General features: G+C 53.5%; 1 protein-coding gene across 2 annotated transcripts in view; it reads right to left on the bottom strand.

Moving 5' to 3' along the window:
- LOC109878188 (cytoplasmic protein NCK2) overlaps positions 1-18739 on the bottom strand; it is a 60638-nt gene that overhangs the window by 6234 nt on the left and 35665 nt on the right. For both annotated transcript variants that reach the window (XM_020470425.2, XM_020470426.2), the window contains exon 2: positions 8453-8694. In XM_020470425.2, the coding sequence (XP_020326014.1) occupies positions 8453-8678 (226 nt within the window). In that variant the 5' untranslated portion in view covers positions 8679-8694. The remainder of the gene's footprint in view (positions 1-8452; positions 8695-18739) is intronic.

Here is an 18739-nt window from a genome sequence, read left to right as displayed (position 1 = left end):
TGTCTGTCTCGCTCTCCTCCCACCCTGTCTGTCTCTCTCTCTCCCCCTCCCTCCTCTCTCTCCTCCCACCCTGTCTGTCTCTCTCTTCCCCTCCCTCCTCTCTCTCCTCCCACCCCGTGTCTCTCTCCCCTCCCACCCCGTGTCCCTCTCCTCCCACCCCGTGTCCCTCTCCTACCCCGTGTCCCTCTCCTCCCACCCCGTGTCCCTCTCCCCCCACCCTGTCTGTCTCTCTCTCCTCCCACCCTGTCTGTCTCTCCCCCTCCCTCTCCTCCCACCCTGTCTGTCTCTCTTCCCCTCCCTCCTCTCTCTCTCCTCCCACCCTGTCAGTCTCTCTTCCCCTCCCTCCTCTCTCTCTCCTCCCACCCTGTCAGTCTCTCTCTCCTCCCACCCTGTCTGTCTCTCTCCCTCCTCCCACCCTGTCTGTCTGTCTGTCTGTCTGTCTGTCTGTCTCTGTCTGTCTCTCTCTCTCTCTCTCTCTCCTCCCACCCTGTCTGTCTCTCCCTCTCCTCCCACGAGGTCTGTCTGTCTCGCTCGCACTCTCTCTCTCCTCGTCTGTCGCTCTCTCCCTCCCCCCTCCCACCCTGTCTCCCTCCCCCTACCTCGCTCTCTCCTCCCACCCTGTCTGTCTCTCTCCCTCTCCTCCCACCCTGTCTGTCGCTCTCTCTTCCCCTCCCTCTCTCTCCTCCCACCCTGTCTCCTCCCACCCTTTCTCTCTCCCCCTCCCTCCTCTCTCTCCTGATGAGACACTTCACTTAAGGTGTGGTATGAGACTAATGAATCACTCGCCAGCAACTTTCACTTTATTCAATTTTCATAAAGCTGATTTTCTTCTCCATGTCTCAGTCTGAAATAAAATTCCAGCACAGGGAGGATATACTGTAAACCGATATCTAGGCTACATCTACCTATATCTACCCTACAATCACTGATGCATATCAGAGTAAGATGATTATCTGAGGTTTGCCGGGAACTCATTCTCTCTTAATTACATTTTTTATTTTCTGCACGATGGCTGGGAAAGCTGTGCGGGTGTACTTAAGAGGACGAGGGGATGGAGGACGATGGAGAGAGGAGGATAGCGCGGTAGGATGGAGCGAGTAGAGGCGGAGAGTGCTCGTCTCCCAGACAATACTCTAGTCGTTTAACTCTACATCCCTCTATGGCTCTCCGTCGCTCGCTGTCAAACCTTAGCCATTCTTGTCTGAGCAGCAATTTCTCCCTCTATTCTACTGTCCTCCGATCGCCCATCACCGACTCAATTCCCTTGACAAGTCTCTGCATTCAGATAGGAAGAAACTTCAGCAGTAGCAGCTTCTGGCTCGGAGTAAGCCGAGCACCACTTTTTCTCCAAACGCATCTCACAAGTTCCGGACAAGCACAATGTAGTTCGATCTATATATTAGGACTGCAACACGATCAGCTTGACAATACAGGTTTTAAAAACACTAACATTTAGTACTGACCAGCAACGTGACCATATACATCGCATGGCAACAAATCGAGCCGTGACAACAATGTCCAGCTGCCAGCCCTGAATGGTTGAACACCGTATTGACAGAGCCAGTGGCCTGAACACAACCCTCATTACACTGACATTATGACAGAGAAAACGTCAAATCAATGAGGGTAGCACACCAGAATGAGGTCTGCAGTGGCCAAGACTCAAAGAATGTAGCTAATCAAGAGGAAAGCCCTTTAACCACCTTGTTTACAGAATCAGTGATGAGCAAGAGTCATTAAGAAAACATATCTTCATCAGACAACTGTACTTGGAGGGTTCATTTAAAAACACAATTCATCTACTTGACTGCCTTAGGTCACCCAATTTTAAATTAGCCACATCTTCGACAAAACATTAATTATTTGTCATTATGAACTGGGTGGTTCAAGCCCGGATGCTGATTGTCTGACAGCCGTCGTATATCAGACTCATATCACGGGTATGACAAGACATCTCTTTTTACTGTTCTAATTACGTTGGTAACCAGTTTATTATAGCAATACGACACCTCGGGGGGGTTGTGGTATATAGCCAATATACTACAGCTAAGGGCAGCATCCAGGCACTCTGCGTTGGGTCGTGCGTAAGAACAGCCCTTAGCCATGGTACGTTGGCCATATACAGTTGAAGTCAGATGTTTACATACACCAAATATAATTTAATATATTTCAACTTTGTTTTTCACAATTCCTGACATTTAATCGAAGTACAAATTCCCTGTCTTAGGTCAGTTAGGAACACCACTTTATTTAAGAATGTCAACTGTCAGAATAATAGTAGAGAGAATAATTTATTTCAGCTTTTATTTATTTCATCCCAGTGGGTCAGAAGTTTACATACACTCAATTAGTATTTGGTAGCATTGCCTTTAAATTGTTTAACTTGGGTCAAACGTTTTGGGTAGCCTTCCACAAGATTCCCACAATAAGTTCGGTGAATTTTGGCCCATTCCTCCTGACAGAGCTGGTGTAACTGAGTCAGGTTTGTAGGCCTCCTTGCTCGCACACACCTTTTCAGTTCTGCCCACAAATGTTCTATAGGATTGACGTCAGGACTTTGTGATACCCACTCCAATACCTTGACTTTGTTGTCCTTGAGCCATTTTGCCACAAATGTGGAAGTATACTTGGGGTCATTGTCCATTTGGAAGGCCCATTTGCGACCAAGCTTTAACTTCCTGACTGATGTCTTGAGATGTTGCTTCAATATATCCACATCATTTTTCTGCCTCATGATGCCATCTATTTTGTGAAGTGCACCAGTCCCTCCTGCAGCAAATGGTGTTCTTCGGCTTCCTCCAAACATAACGATGGTCATTATGGCCAAACAGTTCTATTTTTGTTTCATCAGACCAGAGGGCATTTCTCCAAAAAGTACGATCTTTGTCCCCATGTTGCAAACCATAGTCTGGCTTTTTTATGGCGGTTTTGGAGGAGTGGCTTCTTCCTTGCTGAGCGGCCTTTCAGGTTATGTCGATATAGAACTCGTTTACTGTGGATATAGATACTTTTGTACCTGTTTCCTCCAGCAAGGTCCTCATCTCTAGGAGACAGAACACGTCTCCTTCCTGAGCAGTATGATGGCTGCGTGGTCCCATGGTGTTTATACTTGCGTACTATTGTTTGTACAGAACGTGGTACCTTCATGCCTTCGGAAATCGGTCCCAAGGATGAACCAAACTTTTGGAGGTCTACAATTTTTTGTCTGAGGTCTTGGCTGATTTATTTTGATTTTCCCATGATGTCAAGCAAAGAGGCACTGAGTTTGAAAGTAGGCCTTGAAATACATCCACAGGTACACCTCCAATTGACTCAAATTATGTCAATTAACAGAAGCTTCTAAAGCCATGACATCATTTTCTGGAAATGTCCAAGCTGTTTAAAAAGGCACAGTTTATTTAATGTCATGATTATTCAATAGTCCATACTGAAACGTTAAGGTAGATTACAGTTTTAGTTCTTTTGAAAAAGGTTCTAGTTGGCAAGACTGTATGCGTCCCAAATGGCACCCTATTCACTATATAGTGCACTACTTTTGACCTGAGCTCTGGTATAATATATATATTTTTAAACATAGCGCACGATATAGGGATCAGGGTGACATTTGAGGCACCCAATGTGAACTGTTCCACTAAGATGAACGGAGGACATGGAGTTTAGTTTCATCCTAGCTGGGTTGGCACCAGGTCATTATTTGTGGGAAGGTGAACGGAGGACATGGAGTTTAGTTTCATCCTAGCTGGGTTGGCACCAGGTCATTATTTGTGGGAAGGTGAACGGAGGACATGGAGTTGAGTTTCATTCTAGCTGGGTTGGCACGAGGTCATTATTTGTGGGAAGGTGAACGGAGGACATGGAGTTTAGTTTCATCATAGCTGGGTTGGCACCAGGTCATTATTTGTGGGAAGGTGAACGGAGGACATGGAGTTGAGTTTCATTCTAGCTGGGTTGGCACCAGGTCATTAGTTGTGGGAAGGTGAACGGAGGACATGGAGTTGAGTTTCATTCTAGCTGGGTTGGCACCAGGTCATTAGTTGTGGGAAGGTGAACGGAGGACATGGAGTTGAGTTTCATTCTAGCTGGGTTGGCACCAGGTCATTAGTTGTGGGAAGGTGAACGGAGCCAACGTTTCCACAGGCAGAGCATTATACTGACTGGCACCCAATGGAGAGCTAAGAACACATCAGAAGCCTATCAGTAGACCCAGCTCCAAAACAGAAACGGAGGTCATTTGAATCGCTACAAAGGGCTGCAGTTGTGTTGGTAATTTGAACACCTCAGTGGTTAGAGATGATTATGTACTGCACAAACCTGATTACTTAGAACACACACACACACACACACTTTGACTAAATAAACATAGAAGATAAGTAGACCTATACTAGATAGGATTCAAATCAACTGGTGACTGACTAAAGCAAATATTGCATCGCTTTGGTGTTTCCAGTGAAAACATGAAGGCATAACACCTGCCGTGGAGAAGGCAAACGTGTCACTGGTTGAAGTAACCCTGGTAATAACCAATCAGAAAACAGTTGGAGGTCCAGCCATACACACACAGGGGTTGTCCTTGGAGGAAGCCACGGTTGTAGCAAGTTGTCTGGAGATGATTGGTTAAATGTTCTGACATTTCTACTTATCCCCATTGGGGATGCAAACAATTCAATACAACAACAAGAACATAGCAGTAAGCAAGTTCACGTGTGGGTGCGTTCAAGGCGTGTGTGTGTTTAAGCACATCCCCGCATTAGGAATCACAGTGTATAGTGCGTAAGCCTGATGGTATTTGAGTGTGCATTCCTTACACAAAGCAGTAACACCCACCTTCCACCACTTCATCTGCCTTGGGGAGGAGAGGGGGGAGAGAGTGAGTGAGTGAGTGAGTGAAAGAAAGAGATGCCAAAAAGCTCTGTGTCTCACTACAGGCCTGACAACAGAGAACAAGGAGAGCTGTAGTGGATATAGAGTTCCCCCCTTGAACAGTGTCTCCAGGTTTATATTAATTGATACATAGCTGGATTGGTAGGGAAGAGTATGTGTCACTGTTAGCAGCAGAAAACACCCTCAGGTTACTCACTATTTATACAACGGGTGGGGTCTAATCCCGGCGCTGATTGGTTAAAACCGCATTTCAGACGGTGTTTATTCCACAAGTTACCACCGGCTAAAGCTATGACGTGGAAATGCCTATTTACTCTGTTCCATCTCACTGTGCAATCCACTGTCTCATCAGCCCAGCCAGGCAATTTATACATTTGTTATAAAAAGCATGTAGACATTATCTCCCATTTCTTTTAGACTAGCAATTGGTTTTCAATAGTGGAGATGTGTATAAAACTTGCGGTCTGTCTCTCTGACATTTGCAACATTATTTCAATATTGAAATTTCATCTACAGCTGTCCCGAGACAGGCAGCTTTTCTCAGCCAGTCGAAATCCTGAATCAGCATCATTTTTATGGACACATACAAAGAAATGTCAACAGAAAACAGGTAAAACTAAATGAAATGCAGCTAGTTTGCAGTCTTGCCAGCTTCAGTTTGACGTGATTGTGTTAGCTGTGTTGTTGGCTAGCTCCTCTGAACAACAGTGTCCTGACAAGAGAGCAAGTTTTCTATGCCACGCAAAATGGTGCATCATTAGCTCATTGTTATGAATGTATCGAAATCCCTGTCACTAGAAAACAGCTTAAACAAATGAAAATGCAGCCACTTTGCTGTTATTCTGGCTTTTTGACATGACTAAGTTAACCGTAGTTGGCTAGCTAGCAAGCAAGGGATAAGAACGTATGCCAGTATGACCGTTGCCAGCCAGTATGACAATGGAACATTTAGAATGAACGACTGAGTCGTGTCCATAGATACAGAACAAAAGGACTTAACGAATGAGTCGCGTCTCTGTCAACCGAACCGATATAACGAACAACCTGCCGGCTTGGGTAGCAACCCCTAGATTTGTGTCAGGACTATATCTCGTGGAAGGATGAAATCGTATGAACAAATGAATCCAAATAAAGTTAATGGAAATATGTCAATCATTATTTGAATATGTTGGTAACCTGTTAAAAAGTGATAACGCCCTCGAAGCCGGTGTTTGGAGGATAAATTGGCACGGTTTCCTGGCCCGAGACGATGTTTCTCAACACCTGTGCCAATATATCCTCCAAACACCAGTATCGAGGGCATTAACACTTAAACAGATATAGTAGAAGCCTAATAGTCTAATGCAGACCAGAGTCACATTCAGGAAGCAAATGTGTTGAACGTTGCACATAGAAATATCATGAATAGAGCCAAAAAGAACCCTTATTCTGTCAGAGGTCTGTTCTACATAACATATTTCCACCTGAACGCTCCACGGCGACGCTGTTGGGAGTTGGATAGAGAACACAGTAAGTAGGTTATCACCGTGATGAGACATAAAGGAGACAGATCTGTGTAACCTCTGAAGCTTGTTATAGCCAATCCACGGAGCAGAACAGAGCTGCTGTAAACGATGGAGGTCACTGCAAGTTGGTTACAAATGCATTCCACTGACACAGAGCAAACGGTGGATTGTTGAAGCGTGACGCAACCTTGGGGACATGCAACCTTGGGAGCGACACGCAACCTTGGGAGCGACACGCAACCTTGGGAGCGACACGCAACCTTGGGAGCGACACGCAACCTTGGGAGCGACACGCAACCTTGGGAGCGACACGCAACCTTGGGAGCGACACGCAACCTTGGGAGCGACACGCAACCTTGGGAGCGACACGCAACCTTGGGAGCGACACGCAACGAAGACAGAAATCCTTTGACTGAAAAGGCATGGACATAAGCCAACGAAGACTGGAAGACCGTAAGTGTTTTAACATCCAAAACCCATCAGGGAGGAACAGCAGTGAACTATGTTTCCTGAGAGAGAGAGGGGAATGAAATCCAGCCATATTAAAAGACATCCCATAAACTAAAAATGGTTGGCTCTGGTTGCATCCGGTGTTACCAACAGCTGTCATAGCTTGGTTTTACAGTTCTTAACATTTAATACCATTCCACTCCACTCAAAACCAGATTCATTTAACCCCCATTTTAACACACGTGCCCTTGAGGTTAACAAACAGTAGGAGACCCTGTCAGACTGTCATGACGGAGGTTAGATATCGACCCGTCAGCTGTGGGCCCGAACAGCCTTCAAATGATTGATTATTCCCTAAACAGCACAACACGTGCCACGTGTCCAAGGTGAGCTATCTACTCTGTCTGCCCAGGGCTACAATTTATCTTCTCAATTTATCCTCACTAAACATTATGTAGATTATTCATCTGCGATGGATGATAGGGGAGATTAGAGATGTGAAAAATGTTTCCTGAAGTTCCAAGGCTCATTAATTCACAGAGAGAGAACAAAAGTGAGAGAGAGTACAGATGAGTGTACAGCTAGCTACATCAGATAAAGCAGTATTCAGGGACAGTAAATGCCATGGGCCATGGCCTGTTTCTCCTGACAGAGATTTACTACCAACATATTCCTCCCCTCTCTCTCTCTTTCTGCCCCCCCTCTCTGTCTTACACATTCTAATTCTCTTCATCTCTCAGCTTTCAGCATAGGATGCGTGGCTGATCAGAGACCCAGCGCCGGGATCAGACAAGCAGCAGGTTGTTAATTGCATTGTCTGTCAAGACCTCTGACAACTAGGCAAAGCACTACGAAAATCCTCTTGGCTAGTAATCCTATTCTTTCAGTTCGAAGTCTCATCTATCTTGTGCATTTCTGATGCATGCGCCTATTCATCCCTGATAACATTGAACGGCAAGGTTCCATCTCATCACAACTTCAGTTCCTATTGCCCAGTATCACTCTTGAGTGTCGACCACTTAAATGAAAAAATTGCATCGCCTTGCCCTTTCGCTCCATTTGGAAAGGATCTCCAATTCTCTGTGAGTACGAAGATCTTTGTATCTACCAACAGAGATGAATTCATTAGCCTAATAAGGGTGAGAGTTCTACCTGATCAGTCCACAGTGAGAATTACAGGAGCTCAGCTAATCGCAGCCGTTGTCCAGCCAAGAAAATCTTTGATCCTTGCACTTCATATTAAATTAGTTCTTACCTCCTCTGACCTGGAAAAAAGCAGCTTCAATACCGGCATTTCTCCTGATCGATCACACCAGCTTTCCCTAGCCTGATAATGAATAGCTTAAGGGACGGCCTCACAAAACAAACGTCTCCTGTATCACAAATCACCAGCCTTGAGAAATCATTTCTAACTGGAGAGTGTAAGTGTGTGAAGGAGTCAAGCATTTAACAGTGCTTCATCCGCATTAAACACACGGAGGTGAGACGCCTCTGTGGAGGCACCCCTAGGAAACAGCAGAGAGAAGGACACACACACACACACACACTACTTGGAGATAGTGTGCACCGCCTCTGTGCACCCCTAGAAAACAGCAGAGACACTTAACCCAACTCACCGAGTGTGTCTTTGATGTTTTTCACCAGCGAGGCCTTCTTTAAGCTGTTTTTCCTCTCCACATAATTCGAGGGGACGTAGCCGGTCCGGTTGGAGGCGTTCCTCACCCTCCACCACGTCTTGCTGTCATCCAGGAGCCACAGCCGCTCGTTTTTCCGGATGTCAAGTTCCTGTTCCTGCTGAGCCGAGTAGTCCCACTTGGCTATAACTATCACCTCCTCTGTCATTTTTCATGGAGCCCCTCTGGAACAGAGAGACACAGAGAGACTGTTAGGTCAGGGTGGGGTTAACAGTAGGGCTGTCACGGTGCCCTTTATCGCGATATTCTTTACATGGTAAAAAAAAAAGAAGAAAAACACAAAGAAACTCTTTGGTCCTTTAAAATCCTACTGTATTTAAAATATAGTGCGCTATAGCTTGGAAAATAAACAAATGCGACTCGGGATAACAACATAACGTTTGTTTACAACATTAGCTCAGTTTTCCTAAAGAAGTTAAATCCGCTTCGTGTGTTGTTTCCTTGCCACGATCCTAAGGAATTGTCCCTGCCCTAGTTAACGAGGCATTTAAAACACTCGAAAATGCACACACAGACGAACACCAGCAATACACACAAATGAATAAAATGACGAGGTGAGCCGTTTCCGTGCAACCCCCCAAAAACACGAGAGAACATGTTTCTCACACACACACACACACAAACACACTCTGCAGCCAGTCTCAGAGGGATGGTGCCATCCACCACTATGGTCTGTGTGTGTCTCAGACTGACACGGTGCAGACCTGGACTTGGCACTTGGTGTCTGTCACACAGCTGTTTTTGTAAGACATCTGGCAGGGCGAAGCCTCTCTGCCCTGTAATCCAGGTAGGCTGAGAACTACCGTGTGTGTGTGTGTCTCCTTCCCTACTTGTCGACTAAGCTGGAAGTTCACGCTTTACTTCCAAACCACACAAGAGCCTCTCTTTTACCAGCTTCTCTTATTATTCTTAAATGTACCAAATTAGTCAGCGACACACTGAGCAGAGCACTGTTATATGTTAAATGCGTCTATACACACGCACGGCTTAGAGAGAGAGCGAGAGAGGAGAAAGAGTTAGGGCAGCCAGCACCTGCCGTCCTAATAAGGAATATATCAAACCGATCCAGGAGATATCTAGTGCTGCTGCACACTGAGGGTAAACACAAAGACTGGTGTCTATTCATGGAGAGAGAGATGGAGGGATTGGAGAGATGGAGGGAGGGAGGGATTGGAGAGATGGAGGGAGGGAGGGATTGGAGAGATGGGGGGAGGGAGGGATTGGAGAGATGGGGGGAGGGAGGGATTGGAGAGATGGAGGGAGGATTGGAGAGATGGAGGGAGGGAGGGAGGGAGGGAGGGAGGGAGGGAGGGAGGGATTGGAGAGATGTAGGGAGGGAGGGAGGGATTGGAGAGATGGAGGGAGGGAGGGAGGGAGGGAGGGAGGGAGGGAGGGAGGGAGGGAGGGAGGGAGGGAGGGAGGGAGGAGGGAGGGAGGGAGGGAGGGAGGGAGGGAGGGAGGGAGGGAGGGAGGGATTGGAGAGATGGAGGGAGGGAGGGAGGGATTGGAGAGATGGAGGGAGGGAGGGATTGGAGAGATGGAGGGAGGGAGGGATTGGAGAGATGGAGGGAGGGAGGGAGGGATTGGCGAGATGGAGGGAGGGGAGGGAGGGAGGATTGGCGAGATGGAGGGAGGGAGGGAGGGATTGGAGAGATGGAGGGAGGGAGGGAGGGATTGGAGAGATGGAGGGAGGGAGGGAGGGAGGGATTGGAGAGAGGGAGGGAGGGAGGGAGGGAGGGATTGGAGAGATGGAGGGAGGGAGGGAGGGATTGGAGAGATGGAGGGAGGGGAGGGAGGGATTGGAGAGATGGAGGGAGGGATTGGAGAGATGGAGGGAGGGAGGGAGGGAGGGATTGGAGAGATGGAGGGAGGGAGGGATGGGAGGGAGTGGATGGAGAGATGAGGGAGGGATGGAGAGATGGCGGGAGTGATTATGAGATGGAGGGAGGGATTGGAGAGATGGAGGGAGGGATTGGAGAGATGGAGGGAGGGATTGGAGAGATGGAGGGAGGGGGGAGGGAGGAGGATTGGAGAGATGGAGGGAGGGAGGGATTGGAGAGATGGGGAGGGAGGGAGGGAGGGATTGGAGAGATGGAGGGAGGGAGGGATTGGAGAGATGGAGGGAGGGATTGGAGAGATGGAGGGAGGGATTGGAGAGATGGAGGGAGGGATTGGAGAGATGGAGGGAGGGAGGGAGGGATTGGAGAGATGGAGGGAGGGAGGGATTGGAGAGATGGAGGGAGGGAGGGATTGAGAGAAGGAGGGAGGGAGGGATTGGAGAGATGGAGGGAGGGAGGGATTGGAGAGATGGAGGGAGGGAGGGATTGGAGAGATGGAGGGAGGGAGGGAGGGATTGGAGAGATGGAGGGAGGGAGGGAGGGAGGGATTGGAGAGATGGAGGGAGGGAGGGAGGGATTGGAGAGATGGAGGGAGGGAGGGAGGGATTGGAGAGATGGAGGGAGGGGGAGGGAGGGAGGGAGGGAGGGAGGGAGGGAGGAGAAGGAGGAGGGAGGGAGGGAGGGAGGAGGGAGGGGGAGGGAGGGAGGGATTGGAGAGATGGAGGGAGGGAGGGAGGGATTGGAGAGATGGAGGGAGGGAGGGAGGGAGGGATTGGAGAGATGGAGGGAGGGAGGGAGGGAGGGATTGGAGAGATGGAGGGAGGGAGGGATTGGAGAGATGGAGGGAGGGGAGGGAGGGGGGAGGGATTGGAGAGATGGAGGGAGGGGGGAGGGAGGGATTGGAGAGATGGAGGGAGGGAGGGAGGGATTGGAGAGATGGAGGGAGGGATTGGAGAGATGGAGGGAGGGAGGGAGGGGATTGGAGAGATGGTGGAGGGAGGGAGGGGGGATGGAGAGATGAGGGAGGGATTGGAGAGATGGAGGGAGGGAGGGAGGGATTGGAGAGATGGAGGGAGGGAGGGAGGGATGGAGAGATGGAGGGAGGGATTGGAGAGATGGAGGGAGGAGGGAGGGATTGGAGAGATGGGAGGGAGGGATTGGAGAGATGGGAGGGAGGGATTGGAGAGATGGAGGGAGGATTGGAGAGATGAGGGAGGGATTGGAGAGATGGAGGGAGGGAGGGATTGGAGAGATGGAGGGAGGGATTGGAGAGATGGATGAGGAGGAGGATTGGAGAAGATGGAGGGAGGGAGGGAGGAAGGGAGGGAGGGAGGATTGGAGAGATGGAGGGAGGGAGGGAGGAAGGGAGGGATTGGAGAGATGGAGGGAGGGAGGAGGGATTGGAGAGATGGAGGGAGGGAGGGAGGATTGGAGAGATGGAGGGAGGGATTGGAGGGGGGAGAGGGAGGAGGGAGGGAGGGATTGGAGAGATGGAGGGAGGGATTGGAGAGATGGAGGGAGGGAGGGAGGGATTGGAGAGATGGAGGGAGGGATTGGAGAGATGGAGGGAGGGGAGGGAGGGATTGGAGAGATGGAGGGAGGGAGGAATTGGAGAGATGGAGGGAGGGAGGGATTGAGAGAGGGAGGGGAGGAGGGAGGGCGGGATTGGCGAGATGGAGGGAGATAGGGAGGGAGAGGGATTGGCGAGAGGAGGGAGGGAGGGAGGGATTGGAGAGATGGAGGGAGGGAGGGAGGGATTGAGAGATGGAGGGAGGGAGGAGGGAGGGATTGGAGAGAGGGAGGGAGGAGGGAGGGAGGGATTGGAGAGATGGAGGAGGGAGGGAGGATTGGAGAGATGGAGGGAGGGAGGGAGGGATTGGAGAGATGGAGGGAGGGATTGGAGAGATGGAGGGAGGAGGGAGGGAGGGAGGGATTGGAGAGATGGAGGGAGGGAGGGAGGGAGGGAGGGATTGGAGAGATGGAGGGAGGGATGGGGAGATGGAGGGAGGGGGATTGGAGAGATGGAGGGAGGGAGGGAGGGATTGGAGAGATGGAGGGAGGGAGGGAGGGAGGGATTGGAGAGATGGAGGGAGGGATTGGAGAGATGGAGGGAGGGATTGGAGAGATGGAGGGAGGGATTGGAGAGATGGAGGGAGGGAGGGAGGGATTGGAGAGATGGAGGGAGGGAGGGATTGGAGAGATGGAGGGAGGGAGGGAGGGAGGGATTGGAGAGATGGAGGGAGGGAGGGATTGGAGAGATGGAGGAGGGATTGGAGAGATGGAGGAGGGATTGGAGAGATGGAGGGAGGGATTGGAGAGATGGAGGGAGGGAGGGAGGGATTGGAGAGATGGAGGGAGGGAGGGATTGGAGAGATGGAGGGAGGGAGGGATTGGAGAGATGGAGGGAGGAGGGATGGAGATTGGAGGGAGGGGAGGGATTGGAGAGATGGAGGGAGGGAGGGATTGGAGAGATGGAGGGAGGGAGGGAGGGAGGGATTGGAGAGATGGAGGGAGGGAGGGAGGGAGGGATTGGAGAGATGGAGGGAGGAGGGAGGGATTGGAGAGATGGAGGGAGGGAGGAGTTGGAGAGATGGAGGGAGGGAGGGAGGGAGGGAGGGAGGAGGGAGGGAGGGAGGGAGGGAGGGAGGGAGGGAGGGATTGGAGAGATGGAGGGAGGGAGGGAGGGATTGGAGAGATGGAGGGAGGGAGGGAGGGAGGGATTGGAGAGATGGAGGGAGGGAGGAGGGAGGGATTGGAGAGATGGAGGGAGGAGGAGGGATTGGAGAGATGGAGGGAGGGAGGAGGAGGGATTGGAGAGATGGAGGAGGGAGGGAGGGATTGGAGAGATGGAGGGATGGAGGGAGGATTGGAGAGATGGAGGGAGGGAGGGAGGGATTGAGAGATGGAGGGAGGAGGGAGGGATGGAGAGATGGAGGGAGGGATTGGAGAGATGGAGGGAGGGAGGGAGGGATTGGAGAGATGGAGGGAGGGATTGGAGAGATGGGAGGAGGGATTGGAGAGATGGAGAGATGGAGGGAGGGATGGATGAGAGATGGAGGAGGGATTGGAGAGATGGAGGGAGGGATTGGAGAGATGGAGGGAGGGAAGGGATTGGAGAGAATGGAGGGAGGGATGGAGGATGGAGGGGAGGGAGGGATTGGAGAGATGGAGGAGGGAGGGAGGAGGAAGGGAGGGAGGGAGGGATTGAGAGAGATGGAGGGAGGGAGGGAGGAAGGGAGGGATTGGAGAGATGGAGGGGAGGGAGGGAGGGATTGAGAGATGGAGGGAGGGAGGGAGGGATTGGAGAGATGGAGGGAGGGATTGGAGGAGAATGGAGGGAGGGAGGGAGGGATTGGAGAGATGGAGGGAGGGATTGGAGAGAAGAAGAGATGGAGGGAGGGAGGGAGGGATGGAGAGGGGGGATTGGAGAGATCGGGAGGGAGTGGAGAGGAATGGAGGGAGGGAGGGATATTGGAGAGCATGGAGGGAGGGAGGGATTGGAGAGATGGAGGGAGGGAGGGATTGGAGAGAGGAGGGAGGGAGGGAGGAGGGAGGAGGAGGGAGGGATTGGAGAGATGAGGGAGGGAGGGAGGGAGGGATTGGAGAGATGGAGGGAGGGAGGGAGGGACGGAGGGAGGGATTGGAGAGATGGAGGGGGGAGGGAGGGAGGATTGGAGGGAGGGAGGGAGGGATTGGAGAGATGGAGGGAGGGAGGGAGGGAGGGAGGAGGGATTGGAGAGATGGAGGGAGGGAGGGAGGGAGGGAGGATTGGAGAGATGGAGGGAGGGAGGGAGGGAGGGATTGGAGAGATGGAGGGAGGGAGGGAGGAGGGATGGAGAGATGGAGGAGGGAGGGAGGGAGGGATTGGAGAGATGGAGGGAGGGAGGAGGAGGAGGGATTGGAGAGATGGAGGGAGGGAGGGAGGGAGGGATTGGAGAGATGGGGAGGGAGGGAGGGAGGGATTGGAGAGATGGAGGGAGGGAGGGAGGGATTGGAGAGATGGAGGGAGGAGGGAGGGAGGGATTGGAGAGATGGAGGAGGGAGGGAGGGAGGGATTGGAGAGATGGGGAGGGAGGGAGGGAGGGATTGGAGAGATGGAGGAGGAGGGAGGGAGGATTGGAGAGATGGAGGGAGGGATGGAGATTGGGAGGGAGGATGGAGGATGGAGGGAGGGATTGGAGAGATGGAGGGAGGGATTGGAGAGATGGAGGGAGGAGGGAGGAAGGGAGGGATTGGAGAGATGGAAGGAGGGAGGGGAGGGAGGGATTGGAGAGATGGAAGGAGGGAGGGAGGGAGGGATGGGAGAGATGGAGGAGGGAGGGAGGGAGGGATTGGAGAGATGGAGGGAGGGAGGGAGGGAGGGATTGGAGAGATGGAGGGATGGGATGGGGAGGGATTGGAGAGATGGAGGGAGGAGGGAGGGATTGGAGAGATGGAGGGAGGGAGGGAGGGATTGGAGAGATGGAGGGAGGGAGGGAGGGATTGGAGAGATGGAGGGAGGGAGGGAGGGATTGGAGAGATGGAGGGAGGGATTGGAGAGATGGAGGGAGGGATTGGAGAGATGGAGGGAGGGATTGGAGAGATGGAGGGGAGGGATTGGAGAGATGGAGGGAGGGATTGGAGAGATGGAGGGAGGGAGGGAGGAAGGAGGGATTGGAGAGATGGAAGGAGGGAGGGAGGGAGGGATTGGAGAGATGGAAGGAGGGAGGGAGGGAGGGATTGGAGAGATGGAGGGAGGGAGGGAGGGAGGGATTGGAGAGATGGAGGGAGGGAGGGATTGGAGAGATGGAGGGGGGGAGGGAGGGAGGGATTGGAGAGATGGAGGGAGGGAGGGATTGGAGAGATGGAGGGGGGAGGGAGGGAGGGATTGGAGATGGAGGGAGGGAGGAGGGAGGGATTGGAGAGATGGAGGGAGGGAGGGAGGGATTGGAGAGATGGAGGGAGGGAGGGAGGGATTGGAGAGTGGAGGGATGGAGGGACTTGGACAGATGGAGGGAGGGAGGGAGGGATTGGACAGATGGAGGGAGGGAGGGAGGGATGGAGAGATGGAGGGAGGGAGGGAGGATTGGAGAGATGGAGGGAGGGAGGGAGGGATTGGAGAGATGGAGGGAGGGAGGGGGATTGGAGAGATGGAGGGAGGGAGGGAGGGATTGGAGAGATGGAGGGAGGGAGGGAGGGATTGGAGAGATGGAGGGAGGGAGGGAGGTATTGGAGAGATGGAGGGAGGGAGGGAGGAAGGGAGGGATTGGAAGAGATGGAAGGAGGGAGGGAGGGCAGGGATTGGAGAGATGGAAGGAGGGAGGGGGGAGGAGATTGGAGAGATGGAGGGAGGGAGGGAGGGAGGGGATTGGAGAGATGGAGGGAGGAGGGATTGGAGAGATGGAGGGAGGGAGGGAGGGAGGGAGGGGATTGGAGAGATGGAGAGATGGAGGGAGCGGAGGGAGGGAGGGGGAGGGAGGGAGGGAGGGATTGGAGAGATGGAGGGAGGGAGGGAGGGAGGGAGGGATTGGGAGAGATGGAGGAGGGAGGGAGGGATTGGAGAGATGGAGGGAGGGAGGGAGGGATGGAGAGATGGAGGGAGGAGGGAGGGATTGAGAGATGGAGGAGGGAGGGAGGATTGGAGAGATGGAGGGAGGGAGGGAGGGATGGAGAGATGGAGGGAGGGAGGGAGGATTGGAGAGATGGAGGGAGGGAGGAGGGATTGGAGAGATGGAGGGAGGAGGGAGGGAGGGAGGGATTGGGAGAGATGGAGGGAGGATTGGAGAGATGGAGGGGGCATTGGAGAGATGGAGGGAGGGAGGGAGGGGGATTGGAGAGATGGAGGGAGGGAGGGATTGGAGAGATGGCGGAGGGAGGGATTGGAGAGATGGAGGGAGGGAGGGAGGGATTGGAGAGATGGAGGGGGAGGAGGAGGGATTGGAGATGGAGGGAGGGAGGGAGGGAGGGATGGAGAGATGGAGGGAGGGAGGGAGGGAGGGATTGGAGAGATGGAGGGAGGGAGGGAGGGAGGGATTGGAGAGATGGAGGGAGGGAGGGAGGGAGGGATTGGAGAGATGGAGGGAGGGAGGGAGGCGATTGGAGAGATGGAGGGAGGGAGGGAGGATTGGAGAGATGGAGGGAGGGAGGGAGGGATTGGAGAGATGGAGGAGGGAGGAGGGATTGGAGAGATGGAGGGAGGGAGGGAGGGATTGGAGAGATGGAGGGAGGAGGGAGGGATTGGAGAGGATGGAGGGGAGGGAGGGGGAGGGAGGGAGGGAGGGAGGGAGGGAGGGAGGGAGGGAGGGAGAGGAGGAGGAGGGAGGGAGGGATTGGAGAGATGGGAGGGGAGGGAGGGATTGGAGAGATGGAGGGAGGGAGGGAGGGGGATTGGAGAGATGGAGGGAGGAGGATTGGAGAGGATGGAGGGAGGGATGGAGAGATGGAGGGCAGGGATTGGGAGATGGAGGGAGGGAGGGAGGGAGGGAATTGGAGAGATTGAGGGAGGGAGGGGAGGATTGGAGAGATGGAGGGAGGGAGGGATTGGAGAGATGGAAGGAGGGAGGAGGGAGGGATTGGAGAGATGGAAGGAGGGAAGGGAGGGAGGGATGGGAGAGATGGCTGAGGGAGGGGGAGGGATGGGGGGGATTGGAGAGATGGAGGAGGGAGGGAGGGATTGGAGAGATGGAGGGAGGTAGGGATTGGAGAGATGGAGGGAGGGAGGGATTGGAGAGATGGAGGGAGGGATGGATTGGAGAGATGGAGGGAGGGAGGGAGGGAGGGATTGGGAGAGATGGAGGGAGGGAGGGAGGGGATTGGGAGAGATGGAGGAGGAGGGAGGAGGGATTGGAAGAGATGGAGGGAGGGAGGGAGGGATTGGAAGAGATGGAGGGGAGGGAGGGAGGGATGGAGAGATGGAGGAGGGAGGGAGGGAGGGATTGGAGAGATGGAGGGAGGGAGGGAGGGATTGGAGAGATGGAGGGAGGGAGGGAGGGATTGGAGAGATGGAGGAGGGAGGGATTGGAGAGATGGAGGGAGGGAGGGAGGGAGGGAGGGATTGGAGAGATGGAGGGAGGGAGGGAGGGAGGGATTGGAGAGATGGAGGGAGGGAGGGAGGGAGGGATTGGAGAGATGGAGGGAGGGAGGAAGGGAGGGATTGGAGAGATGGAAGGAGGGAGGGAGGGAGGGATTGGAGAGATGGAAGGAGGGAGGGAGGGAGGGATTGGAGAGATGGAAGGAGGGAGGGAGGGAGGGATTGGAGAGATGGAGGGAGGGAGGGAGGGAGGGATTGGAGAGATGGAGGGAGGGAGGGATTGGAGAGAGAGAGATGGAGGGATTGGAGAGATGGAGGGAGGGAGGGTTTTGGAGAGAGGGAGGGAGGGTTTTGGAGAGAGGGAGAGATGGAGGGAGGGAGGGATTGGAGAGGGAGAGATGGAGGGAGGGAGGGATTGGAGAGGGAGAGAGGGAGGGATTGGAGAGGGAGAGATGGAGGGATTGGAGAGGGAGAGATGGAGGGAGGGAGGGATTGGAGAGGGAGAGATGGAGGGAGGGATTGGAGAGGGAGAGATGGAGGGAGGGAGGGATTGAGGGAGGGAGGGATTGGAGAGGGAGAGATGGAGGGAGGGAGGGATTGGAGAGGGAGAGATGGAGGGAGGGAGGGAGGGATTGGAGGGAGGAAGGGATTGGAGAGGGAGAGGGAGAGATGGAGGGAGGGAGGGAGGGATTGGAGAGGGAGAGAGATTGGAGAGGGAGCGATGGAGGGAGGGAGAGATTGGAGAGGGAGAGATGGAGGGAGGGAGGGATTGGAGAGATGGAGGGAGGGAGGGAGGGATTGGAGAGGGAGAGATGGCGGGATTGGAGAGATGGAGGGAGGGAGGGAGGGATTGGAGAGATGGAGGGAGGGAGGGATTGGAGAGATGGAGGGGAGGGAGGGATTGGAGAGAGAGAGATGGAGGGATTGGAGAGATGGAGGGAGGGAGGGTTTTGGAGAGAGGGAGAGATGGAGGGAGGGAGGGATTGGAGAGGGAGAGATGGAGGGAGGGAGGGATTGGAGAGGGAGAGATGGAGGGATTGGAGAGGGAGAGATGGAGGGATTGGAGAGGGAGAGGGAGAGATGGAGGGAGGGATTGGAGAGGGAGAGATGGAGGGAGGGAGGGATTGAGGGAGGGAGGGATTGGAGAGGGAGAGATGGAGGGAGGGAGGGATTGGAGAGGGAGAGATGGAGGGAGAGAGGGAGGGATTGGAGAGGGAGATATGGAGGGAGGGATTGGAGAGGGAGGGAGGGAGGGAGGGAGGGAGGGAGGGAGGGAGGGAGGGAGGGAGGGAGGGAGGGAGGGAGGGAGGGATTGGAGAGATGGAAGGAGGGAGGGAGGGATTGGAGAGATGGAAGGAGGGA

This window comes from Oncorhynchus kisutch, linkage group LG16, assembly GCF_002021735.2.
Source record: "Oncorhynchus kisutch isolate 150728-3 linkage group LG16, Okis_V2, whole genome shotgun sequence".
Taxonomy (NCBI): Eukaryota; Metazoa; Chordata; class Actinopteri; order Salmoniformes; family Salmonidae; genus Oncorhynchus; species Oncorhynchus kisutch.
Note: the sequence above shows the minus strand (reverse complement) of the source record. Positions and strands in the feature narration are given on the sequence as shown.